The sequence below is a fragment of the Entelurus aequoreus genome, linkage group LG25 (assembly GCF_033978785.1).
Source record: "Entelurus aequoreus isolate RoL-2023_Sb linkage group LG25, RoL_Eaeq_v1.1, whole genome shotgun sequence".
Classification (NCBI taxonomy): Eukaryota; Metazoa; Chordata; class Actinopteri; order Syngnathiformes; family Syngnathidae; genus Entelurus; species Entelurus aequoreus.
This window is the reverse complement of record NC_084755.1, coordinates 19,943,162-19,956,240: the sequence shown is the minus strand read 5'-3', so window position 1 is coordinate 19,956,240 and position 13,079 is coordinate 19,943,162. Positions and strand designations below refer to the sequence as shown.

Below are 13,079 nucleotides of genomic sequence, written 5' to 3'. Positions count from 1 at the left end.
AATTTGGACTCTGCGTTCCTTCCTCTTGTACTCGGTTTTCCGTCAGTCGTCAGATTCCAGCCGAAATGAAGAAAACAGTTCCTCAATCAAAAGTTGAGTGCCATGGTCTTTCTGGTTTCACTCACTCTTGCTGGAATCCGGCTCGAAGGACCAAGAAGATGTCAGGTTCAAACACTGATGACATCTATTAAACAAGACAAGAAGCAAAGAATCAAACAGAGACAGAATTCAATTTGGCTCAATATTGAGGAGAGTCGCCTGGACACTGTACCCTTGTGCAATCTCCAGCACGCTCTGGCGAAAGATTGTACTCCTCCTTCTTTATTTGACTTTCTCCGACCACATGACCCCAGCTGCTTCCAGAGGGAAGTGGGTCGTAAACAGTGTTGGGTTAGTTACTGAAAACCAGTAACTAGTTACAGTTACTAGTTACTTTATTTCAAAAGTAACTCAGTTACTTACACCAAAAAGTAATGCGTTACTGTGAAAAGTAACTATTTAGTTACTTCTTTTTTTTCTTCCTTTTTTTTAAGGCTCCCATTAATGCCCTTTTAGCCTTCATTTCAGTACTGTTATTGCACTGGAGAATAATACCATCTGTTGATCAACTTGACATGCATTTGCATCACTGAACTCAGAAAGCAATGTGGTCTACATACAACACACAAAGACAAAGATATGTTTCAAAGGGCCAATCTATTTCAGGCCAGAACAAATTGACAAAACTATTTGAAATAGCTGCAACATAATGGCACTTTAACTTTAAGACACAACTTACATTTAACTAAAATGTTCTTTTCTTTGTGCTCGACAAAAGAAAAGTATTGAGAATGTCTCCATGTTAAAAAAAACTTGACTTCTGGCTTCACCATGATGTCGTGTTAGTTGTTATGAGAGTAGCGTATGTGTGTGTGTGTGTGTGTGTGGCCCTTTAAGATATGACAGCATGTGGGGTGAGTGAGGTCAGTGAGTGAGTGGGCGAGAGAAGTGAGGGAGCGGCGACAGTGAGTGCGTGCAGGTGCTCTAGCTTGGTGGATGGCTGCGTGCAATAAAGTCACAAAGTTGCAACAAACCGCCGGCCTCGTCATTCACCCTCAGCTGTAAAGACCCACTTCCGGGTAAAGTAAAGGTTGTTAGCCCCGAAGTACATAGGCATGGAGGAACGTCTCCCCTGCGCCCCTCAACTACGGTCTGGGAGTCTCCCCCGCCCCCACCCACAGAAAGCACGCCTCTTCTTTTCCACCGCAGCGCAGCAATAAAACACACTCAGCTCTTCTGTTTCTAGCCGATACTACATAAAAAATAACGTAAAATAACGCAGTAACGCATCATGTAGTAACGGTAACTGAGTTACTGAATATAAAAAATAACGCGTTAGATTACTAGTTACCGCCGAAACTAACGGCGTTACAGTAACGCGTTGCTTTGTAACGCGTTAGTCCCAACACTGGTCGTAAACAGCGTTGCCTTTGGTTACAGAACAGTTAAAAAGAAAAGGTCGTAAACAAGTTCAAAAAGAGGTTCGTAAAACAGTTCAAAAAGATGTTCGTAAAACAGTTGAAAAAGGAAGTCGCCTGGAGGGGATTCTGGTTCTGCTTCCTCTTTACCTTTGTAGCTCCTGTGTCAGACAATATTTTTCCGTTTGATTATAATACATGAAAGACACAGGAACACCTACATCTTGCTTCCCTTGGTAGGTTCAAAGACAGCTTTTGTCTTCTTACCGGTCACTCAATGTAACACAAAGTTTTTGTGATAACTTAGAAACAATTATTCTAACATATAGTGTGACTATGTGAAGCGATTATATGTAGAGTGTTACCGGGTGGTGTTGAAGGTGCGTGTTAAGATCCATGCGGAAGTCCAGAAAGGGCAAGGCAGGCTCGGAGGTCCGGGGGACAGGCAGGTGGTCAGGGGCCGGAGCGAGGCGTCGTTGTCCGGGGGCAGGTGTGAGGTGGAGATCCGGGAAAGCAGCGGGAAGTCCAGAGGGGATCCGGGAAGACGAGACACACAGCTCGAAACCAGGGAATGACGAGGGGCTTCTGGATGACGACACAGGACAAGACACGATGAGCACAAAGGAGGGGAAACACAGAGAGCGAGGAAGCACATAGGCACGGAAGCCAGAGACGTGTAAGGCTTTACTGTACTGGTACAAGTAGCTACGTTCTGGCACTGGAACGCAGGACACGCTGGCTTAAGAAGGCGGGGGATCTCTCATCAGCGGTAGGTGTGTTGATTGTTGAGTGAGCGCAGATGCGCGGAGGCGCGGCTGCTGCAGGAGAGGAACGCCCGTGGGCGTGTCCCGAGGCGCGCTCAGCGGAGCGTACAACAGAGTGAGAGGCGGCAGGTGTTTGAACCGTAACAATTTTTTACCAAAATAAAAACTATCCAAATGGTTTTCACAAACGCACTATATTACCTGTTATTGATACCGAAAAAATAGCGATTGTTGAAGGACTACGTAAAGTCCAGCCGCCGTCTGCAGTGTTGTAGCTACTACTAAGTCACTAATCCTTGTCTCCATGGCGACAAATAAAGTAAGTTTCTTACAAGTATCATCCCTGCAGAACAAGGAATAGCTAAACATGCTTCACTACACATCGTAGCTCACCGGCGTCAAAATGTCAACAAACGCCATTGGTGGATCTACACCTGACATCCACTGTAATGATACCAAGTACAGGCACGTATCTCGTCGATGCCACTATGATTACATCGATGTTTTTTGGCATCACAACATCTTCTTTCGGTTTTTTTAAAATTTATATTATGTTTATAAACTCAGGAAATATGTCCCTGGACATATGAGGACTTTGAATATGACCAATGTATGATCCTGTAACTACTTGGTATCGGATTGATACCCAAATTTGTGGTATCATCCAAAACTAATGTAAAGTATCAAACAACAGAAGAATAAGTGATTATTACATTTGAACAGAAGTGTAGATAGAACATGATAAAAGAGAAAGTAAGCCGATATTAACAGTAAATGAACAAGTAGATTAATAATTCATTTTCTACCACTTGTCCTTAATGATTTTGACAAAATAATAGAATGATAAATGATACAATATGTTACTGCATATGTCAGCAGCTAAAATAGGAGCCTTTCTTTGCTTACTTACTAATAAATGACAAGTTGTCTTGTATGTTCACTATTTTATTTAAGGACAAACTTGCAAAGAGAAACATGTTTAATGTCCCCTAAGATCTTTTGTTAAAATAAAGCCAATAAGGCAATTATGTGTGGTCCCCTTTATTTAGAAAAGTATCAAAAAGTACCGAAAAGTATCGAAATACATTTTGGTACCAGTATCGGTACCAAAATATTGGTATCGGGACAACACTAGTATGAATTATTTGAAAGTTTTTCAAATGTCACACATTTTGGTCATTATTTGCAGTGCAGCTCAGAAACACTCCATTTTAATGTTAATAATGTTAATCATTGATCCCAAAATTGACAGAGTGAGTGCAAAGGTATTAGACCAGGGGTGTCAAACTCATTTTAGATCGGGGGCCACATGGAGGAAAATCTACTCCCAAGTGGGCCGGACTGGTAAAATCACGGCACAATAACTTAAAAATAAAGACAACTTCAGATTGTTTTCTTTTTTTTTTAAATAGAACAAGCACATTCTGAAAATGTACAAATCATAATGTTGTTGGGGTTTTTTTTACACTTACATGTTGTGGTTAACAGTATTCTATCTTTATTTGTCATTATTTATACTTTCTGAATAAATTATGTGATAATATTCATCAGTCAAATCATTGGTGTTGATTTTCAATCTATCAAGATAAAAAAAAAATATATCAAAATCATGTTATTCATGTAGTTTGATCATTTTCCTGGACTGGTGCACTCACATCATGTGGTTACTTCTTTTTTTTTTTACATATGTAGCATCATCCCCAATGATACAAAGAATTGCTATTGCGACATCTAGTGGACACATTTAGAACGGCGGTTTCTTTCATTCCAAAATTTCGGCTCATTTTTATATTTAGCAAACTTATCCCGCGGGCCGGATAAAACCTGTTCGGGGGCCTGATCCGGCCCACGGGCCGTACGTTTGACACCCCTGTATTAGACACTCCTTTTACTTTTATCTAAACAACTTCTTCTCAGTGGCGACTGACAGCACACAACTGGTGTGGTAGAGGACTGAGCGTAAAGCCCACCACTGGCGTCAAATCCAGCTGTTCCTCCGACATCCCGGGTGCAGGGGTGAATCGAAAGCGCTGCAGGAGGTGTGTGAAGAAGAGGAAGAGCTCCATCCGAGCCAGACCTTCCCCAAGACAAACCCTGCGGCCTGCAAAGAGAATCTCTGTGAATCTAAAAAGCAAGTAACTAAAACAAATAAAGAGAGAGATGTAATACCTGCAGAGAAGGGCAAGAAAGCATCCCTCCTGATGAATTTACCCTCCTCGTCCAGGAAGTGGGAAGGGTTGAAGGTGTTTGGTGTCTCCCACTCACTCTCATCATAGAGGACAGATGTCAGCAGAGGGAGCACAGTGGTCCCCTTGGTGCACCAAGGGACAAAAAACATTAAGTTTTGATTTGATTGGGATCCTTTATTTATGGAGCAGCAGCTGACCTTTTCAATGAAGTATCCCTGGAAGGTGACGTCTCTGCTGGTGCTGCGAGTGACGGACATGGGGACAATGTTGGCGAACCTCTGCGTCTCATGGATGACAGCATCGATGTAAGGCAGGTTCCTCCTGTCCTCCATTTTGATCTGACGGTCTCCCACCACCCTACTAAGCTCCTCCTGGACCCGATCTGCAGGAAATAGACCACTGATAGTAATGCCACTCTACCAAAACTCTCTCATGCAATATTATTATGATTTGCACCTTGTATTTGAGGGTACTTGGCCATTAAAAGTAGACTCCAGCGAAGAGTGTTTGATGTTGTGTCAGTTCCAGCAATAAACAAATTGATTACGCTGTAAACCAGGTTGTCATCGTGGTACTGCACCCTCTGAGCGTCAGACTCCTTGCAAAAGACATCAGATATTTTTTATGCACATGGTTGCATTAAGGAGACTTAAATATGTAAACATAATGACGTCCTACCTCCAGACTCAGCTTACGTGTGCAGAAAGCATCAACAAAGCACAGACATATGTCAGGATTAAAAGTCTCCTTTAGTTTGTTTATTAAGTGCAATAAATGCTGCTTGGTATTCTCCATATTCTTCATTATATCCCTCCAGTTTTTAAGCCAAGGGCCCAGCTTTGGAAATGCATTGTAGATCTGTCATGGAGCAAAATGGAAAATATTATTTTTCACGAGCAATAAAAATATCAATATTATATAATACACAATGATAATGCTAAATTAGTGACTATATATAGAGAATACCACTGGACACGGGGGCTTTCAAAATAATAGTGCTCCTATTTGCAACATAGAGTAAATAAAACAATTATAAAAATAATTTCCCAAATAAGTTCCCAAAGTAATTTGTTTCCCCCCCAAAAAATGCTTTTGTTGATAAAGTTGAAAATAATTTAGCAGATTTAAAGGGGCTATATATTTTTTTTTTTCTTCATGTAAAACACTTCCTTGTGGTCTACATGAGTGTTTTTCAACCTTTTTTGAGCCAAGGCACATTTTTTGCGTTGAAAATATCCGGAGGCACACCACCAGCAGAAATCATTAAAAAACGAAACTCAGTTGACAGTAAAAAGTCGTTGTCGCAATTGTTGGATATGACTTTAAACCATAACCAACCATGCATCAATATAGCTCTTGTCTCAAAGTAGGTCTACTGTTACATCACGCCATTTTTTGCCATTTTCCTGTGTGTAGTGTTTTGGTTCTTGTCTTGCGCTCCTATTTTGGTGGCTTTTTCTCTTTTTTTGGTATTTTCTTGTAGCAGTTTCATGTCTTCCTTTGAGCGATATTTCCCACATCTACTATGTTTTAGCAATCGAGAATATTTCAGTTGTTTTTATCCTTCTTTGTGGGGACATTGTTGACTGTCATGTCATGTGCGGATGTACGTTGTGGACACCGTCTTTGCTCCACAGCAAGTCTTTGCTGTCGTCCAGCATTCTGTTTTTGTTTACTTTGTAGCCAGTTCAGTTTTACTTTCGTTCTGCATAGACTTCCCTAAGCTTCAATGCCTTTTCTTTGGGGTACTTACCCTTTGTTTCTTTTTGGTTTAAGCATTACACCTTTTTACCTGCACACTGCCTCCCGCTGTTTCCGACATCTACAAAGCAATTAGCTATCGGCTGCCACCTACTGGTATGGAAGAGTATTGCATGGTTACTCTGCCGAGCTCTAGACAGCACCGACACTCAATAACAACACATCATTTGCAGACTATAATTACTGGTTTGCAAATAATATTTTTAACCCAAATAGGTGAAATTAGATCATCTCCCACGGCACACCAGACTGTATCTCACGGTACAGTGGTTGAAAAACATTGGTCTACATAACATGTATGGGTGGTGCTTTGGTCTACATTTTGCATAAATGTTGTTTTACAGACTGTTTTCAAACCGCTTTGTGACCCTCTCCTCAGGATGAAACCATTTTGTGGGCGGTCTTATTTATCTTCTCCCCCACCATCTTTGTTGTAGTTTTTAGCACTTCCATAGCAAGTCGGTCTACTGACAGATTAAGTTTGAACTGTAATCTAATTTGTATTAGAAATGGCAACAGCGAAGGATGCATGCACATGTACGAGCCAGCCCGCCCCACAACAAGAAGATACAGAGAAAAAGAAGGAACTTATTGATTATAACGTCGAACTGCAATGGCGGACCTGCGCAAAGCCCTTTGGGTAAATTTATACCATATATGGATAATCTGCTGATATATAAATAGTCAAATTCCAAATGGCTTCCCGTAAGTATGAGGGTGGGAGTTAGGCAAGATTGTTTTATAAAACACAGTTTGATTTCAAATGTTCAGGACCTATGCAGATCCCAAATACACAACAACAGGTACCGATAGGTAAGAAAGGTTGGTTTTGCATAACAGGGCCCCTTTAAAATGGTTATTTCTTTTCTGATTTTTTTGTCAAGCGGCAGCCTCCAATTTTGAAAACTGTGACAATAGACTAGGGATGATACTCGAAACCGGTTTTCCCGGTTGTTCGATAAGAAAAGAACCGAGTCCTCGGACTCGAATCCCTTTTTGAGAACCGGTACCCGTTATCGAGACCACTATAGTAAAGAAAATAGTTGGTTCTTTATTCGAATCCCTCGGAACGAATCCCGTCCCGACCAGAAATGCTCCGCGTGACATCACAAGAAATGACGTCACGTAGCACAGTAATTAGGCGCAGATAGGGAAAGCAGGAAAAAAATGGACGGGAAAAAGCGCTCCAAAGTGTAATAAAGTTCAAAACAAAAGGTATAATCCATTGAATAACTTTACCGAGAGATTTGAGCAGGGTACAAACACATGAACACTTTTACGACCAACCGGAAACATAGCAACCAGGCTAGCAACGCACCTCCTTTACGGCAGCTGTCGCAACGTTCTTAAAGCAACCGCAGCACATACATATATATACAACACATCTCCCTTTTTTAACTTTTGTTTTTCTTTCCTTGTAAAAAAAACAAAATCACACTGTATATGTGTTGTCTGTCTAATTATAAATAATGCAGACGAGGCGTGTTGGCTGAGTTCTTGACGTTTACTTTCACGGGTGACGACATGCAACACTTTTCGGGGCTACCGCGCATGCTCGTCACTCCCGTTGCATGCTGGGTAGTGTAGTTGTTATATTCCCTAGCTCATCACATCTTAAATAATGTTAACTCAATAAAGTGTATTTCTTTTTTTAGCTTTAACTTTTCATTTTTTAGCATTGTAACCACATTTGCAAACAATTTTTCTCTTCATAGAATTTTCTTTCTATAAAGAAATAAAGTGCAAAAATGTCAAAGCATCATAACAAACAGTTATGTCAAATAGCAGCAGAAGTGCACTTTTTGGAGAGCTGTATTATTTTCAGTTTTGTGCCCAAGGGACTGATTTTATTTAACACTATATTATTATTTATACACATATAGTGATCACAGAGACAGGTTGTTTTTGTGTTACTGTATATATTTGTTTTTATGAAAAATCCCACTTAATATACTTTGGGTAACAACAGTCAATATTTATTTATTTTATTTTATTTTTTTAGGGGGGTAACAGTCAATATTTATTTATTTTTTAGATTAAATTGTTTTCTAATATAATAAAAGTGAGCTTTTGTTAAACCAAATATTGTGTGTTTTTTTCTATATACAACAACCTATCTGGACTCGATAAGAGAATCGATAAGGAATCGGTTCGATAAGAGGATTCGATAATAGACTCGAACTCGATAATTTCTTATCAAACATCACCCCTACAATAGACTCTTGTCCCACATAATACGGTGGGGTACAAACCAATGCAACAAATCAACTTCTATTCATGGATTTTTTTCTATTTATCCATCTTTAAACCCTACTGCTTTTATATAACGTTCTTATATTATTGTTTCTATTGCTATCAATCAACTTTTTGGAGAATTATATTTAGTTCACCTGTCCATGTTATATTAATAATTATTGTTATCAGTTCACTTTATATTACTTCAATAATACAATATTTTTTAATGAAATGTGCTTTATATAAAACCCAAAACCAGTGAAGTTGGCACGTTGTGTAAGTTGTAAATAGAAAAAAACAAATACAATGATTTGCAAATCTTTTTCAACCTATATTCAATTAAATAGACAGCAAAGACAAGATACTTAACGTTCGAACTGGAAAACTTTGTTATTTTTTGCAAATATTAGCTCATTTGGAATTTGATGCTTGCAACATGTTTCAAAAAAGCTGGCACAAGTGGCAACAAGACTAAGAAAGTTGAGGAATGCTCATCAAACACTTATTTGGAACATCCCACAGGTGAACAGGCTAATTGGGAACAGGTAGGTGCCATGATTGGGTATGAAAGCACCTTCCATGAAATGCTCAGTCATTCACCACTTTGTGAACAAATGCCTGAGCAAATTGTCCAACAGTTTAAGAACAACATTTCTCAACGAGTTATTGCAAGGAATTTAGGGATTTCACCATCTACGGTCCGTAATATCATCAAAATGTTTAGAGAATCTGGAGAAATCACTGCACGTAAGCGATGATATTACAGACCTTCAATCCTTCCGACGGTAGTGCATCAGTGTGTAAAGGATATCACTACATGGGCTCAGGAACACTTCAGAAAACCACTGTAGGAACTAAAGTCTGTCACTACATCTGTAAGTGCAAGTTAAATCTCTACTATGCAAAGCCAAAGCCATTTATCAACCACACCCAGAAACGCCGCCGGCTCCGCTGGGCCCAAGCTTATCTAAGTTGGACTGATGCACAAATTGGAAAAGTGTTCTGTGGTATGACGAGTCCACATTTCAAATTGTTTTTTGAAACTGTGGACGTTGTGTCCTCCGGAACAAAGAGGAAAAAAAACATCCGGATTGTTATAGGCGCAAAGTTCAAAAACCAGCATCTGTGATGGTATGGGGGTGTATTAGTGCCCAAGACATGGGTAACTTACACATCTGTGAAGGCACCATTAATGCTGAAAGGTACGTACAGGTTTTGGAGCAACATATGTTGCTATCCAAGCAACGTTATCATGGACGCCCCTGCTTATTTCAATGAGACAATGCCAAGCCACGTGTTACAACAGCGTGGCTTCATAGTAAAAGAGTGCGGGTACTAGACTGGCCTGCCTGTAGTCCAGACCTGTCTCCCGTTAAAAATGTGTGGCACATTATGAAGCCTAAAATACCACAACAGAGACCCCGGACTGTTGAACAACTTAAGCTGTACATCAAGCAAGAATGGGAAAGAATTCCACCTGAAAACCTATAAAATTGGTCTCCTCAGTTCCCACACGTTTACTGAGTGTTGTTAAAAGGAAAGGCCATGTAACACAGTGGTAAAAATGGCTCTGTGCCAACTTTTTTGCAATCTGTTGCTGCCATTAAATTCTAAGTTAATGATTATTTGCACAAAAAAAAATAAGTTTCTCAGTTCTAACATTAAGTATCTTGTCTTTGCAGTCTATTCAATTGAATATAAGTTGAAAAGGATTTGCAACTAATTGTATTCCGTTTTTATTTACGAATTACACAACGTGCCAACTTCACTGGTTTTGGGTTTTGTGAAGAAAGTCAACATTTTTGGACACAGCTTTAGGTGTGTCCAAATAAAATGTCTGGCGAGTGTATAAATGCAATGCAACTTAGTCATCTTTTTAGACCCTATAAGTCCGGGTTGATGGAGTACCACGATGGAAGCTGATCCAGCCAGGCGAGTGATTTCTTGGTCATTTTTCACCATATCTCGGAGGACTGCATCTTTAAAGTCAAACCTCTTTCCGAACATGATGGCCGAAATGATATTTGAAGCTGCGTAGCTGATGATTGTTTTGTTGTAAAAGGCTTTGCCTGAGCAGAAAGACAGAGTGCATTAGGAACCACAGCAAAGTCATGTGGATTAAATCAGTGGCGGCGGTTGCTCTAAGAATGCAAGGAAAGCTCAGGTTCCCCTGAAATGTCAAACAAATGTTTAAATATGTACTTTTGTGTTGACAATTTGTTGACTAAATATGTGTTAGAATGCAATAAACTATTGTTCAGCATCTACTTTTGCGATGGTTGACGCGACTTTCTTCTGGTTGATTGTGGCAGCGTGACGTCAGAGGTCATTAAAAAGTGTTGAAGCTGAGCGTCCGTTGACTTCCCCAACTTGAAAGGTCAGCAGCCGCCACTGGATTTAAGTCAATTAAAAAAGTTACCTTTATGTTTTTCAAACTCTTCAATCAGGTAGTGACACTCCTCAGTGATTTTCTCCTCACTGAGTCTCTTGCCCATCCCAAAATCTCTCAGAGTCGCTAAGGTAAAGCGCCTCATTTCCTTCCAGCCATCACCATTGGAGAATGTTATGCCTGTACGCAAGTGACAAGTGTGTTTTAATGGGAGAAAACAAGTTTTCAGTGTAATTTCATCCATTTTCTACCGCTTGTCCCTCTTTTAGGGTCGCGGGGGGTGCTGGAGCCTATCTCAGCTGCATTCGGGCGGAAGGCGGGGTACACCCTGGACAAGTCACCACCTCATTGCAGGGCCAAATCAAATCAAATCAAATCAACTTTATTTATAAAGCACATTTAAAATTTACCACAGGGGTAGCCAAAGTGCTGTACAATGGGCAGGTTAAAAGATAATACGAGAACCGAGCAAACACAACACAACACAAACAGAACACGATAAAAAATAAATAAATAAAACATTAAAAAAAACAAAAACATAAAAACAGGTTCACAGCAGGTGCCATTGCAGGATGGATATCACTCAGTGTTAAAAGCCATGGAATAAAAGTATGTTTTTAAGAGAGATTTAAAAACAGGAAGAGAGGAGGCTTGTTTAACACTAAGAGGTAGGTCGTTCCAGAGCTTGGGAGCAGCAGCGGCGAAAGCTCTGTCACCTCTAAGCTTCAGCCTTGTGTCTGGGACCGTCAGTAGCAGCTGATCGGCTGATCTTAGGGATCGGGTGGGGCAGTAAGGCTGAAGGAGGTCGGAGAGATATGTTGGCGCGAGGTTGTTTAGACATTTAAAAACAAATAAATGGAGTTTAAAATTGATTCGGTAACGCACAGGGAGCCAGAGAAGGGACGCTAATATAGGGGTGATGTGCTCACGTCTGCGGGTCCAATACAGATAGACAGACAACATTCACACTCACATTCACACACTAGGGCCAATTTAGTGTTGCCGATCAACCTATCCCCAGGTGCATGTCTTTGGAGGTGGGAGGGAGCCGGAGTACCTGGAGGGAACCCACGCAGTCACAGGGAGAACATGCAAACTCCACACAGAAAGATCCCGAGCCCAAGATCAAACCCAGGACCTTCGTATTGTGAGGCACATGCACTTACCTCTTTCCAGCTTAATTTGCTCTGTGTCTGACTTCCTGTTCCACCAAGACCCTCTTATCTTTGCCCTGCCTCAACCTTTAACCTCAAGTAGACAGACTTGGGAAAATATTGCACTTTGTGTCATAAACAATTGCAAAGAGTAACATGCAGGCCCAGCATAAGTTGGTTCTAATCGTTTTTAAATCTTGGCTCCTAAGAGAAACTTTTCTTGGCAGCTTTTTAATTGGTGACCCAGCAGGTTTTAAGACCCCGAGAGACATAAAAAATATATATTTACCATGCCCTTTGGTGAAATCGTGGAATAAAGGGGTGATTTCTCTTTCCCCAAACTCCTCAGCATGGTTGATGAGAGCCTGTCTGACTGTCTTGCTTCCAGCCAGAACCACCACCTTCTTGAGTCCCAAGTAGACGGTAAACACCGGTCCGTACCTTTTAGACAGCTAAACAAATCGGGGTTAGGTCCATGCAACACTTAAACATCAGTATGAAAAACAAGAATGATTCACCTTAAAAAGAGACTTATCAAGCCTCTGAAGATCCAACTGATGCAGGTTACCAAGCAAGGGAAGACGTCTGGGTCCAGGAGGACGCTTCTGTTCGTCTTGGAAAGTCCAACTGGAGTACAAAAGGTAGACGGCCAGCAAGCCTGCAAGAAGCCCCAACCAGGAGGCCAAAGCAGGAGCCTGCAGGAGCTCTTCAAACATGCTGTGTCAGGGCACGAACCTTCACAAACACACTTGCTGCACACGCTCAGTGGCTCTCTATAAAAGCTGTTCCTCCAATCACACTCCAGTGGGCGTGTTGACACAGTGTCATCGGGTGAATCCCCTCAACAAAATAAATAGATTCAAATAAAGTAAGCAAAGTTATAAGGTGATCAACAACTTGTACTCAACTTGTACTGCGACAAAAGGCATTGTTCATATTGTTTTTTTGTACATACAAATTACACAAATATACTCACATTAGTGTTGTCCCGATACCAGTACCAAAATTATTTTGATTCTTTTCAGTACTTCTCTCAATAAAGGGGACGACAACATTTTTTTATTATTGGCTTTATTTTAACACAAAATCTCACGGTACATTAAACATATGTTTCTTATTGCAAGTTTGTT

At 40.6% G+C, this 13,079-nt stretch overlaps 1 protein-coding gene across 1 annotated transcript; it reads right to left on the bottom strand.

Moving 5' to 3' along the window:
* Positions 1 to 3,174: 3,174 nt before the first annotated feature.
* Positions 3,175 to 12,682, bottom strand: LOC133642803 (cytochrome P450 2K1-like). The gene is made up of 9 exons (XM_062037193.1): positions 12,468 to 12,682; positions 12,239 to 12,401; positions 10,826 to 10,975; positions 10,315 to 10,475; positions 5,089 to 5,268; positions 4,867 to 5,008; positions 4,608 to 4,792; positions 4,391 to 4,532; positions 3,175 to 4,322 (listed from the first exon to the last, which is right to left on the bottom strand). Exons 1-9 carry the CDS (start codon positions 12,663 to 12,665, stop codon positions 4,135 to 4,137), a joined length of 1,509 nt encoding a protein of 502 aa, XP_061893177.1. The 5' UTR covers positions 12,666 to 12,682; the 3' UTR covers positions 3,175 to 4,134.
* Between the last annotated feature and the right edge of the window lie 397 nt (positions 12,683 to 13,079).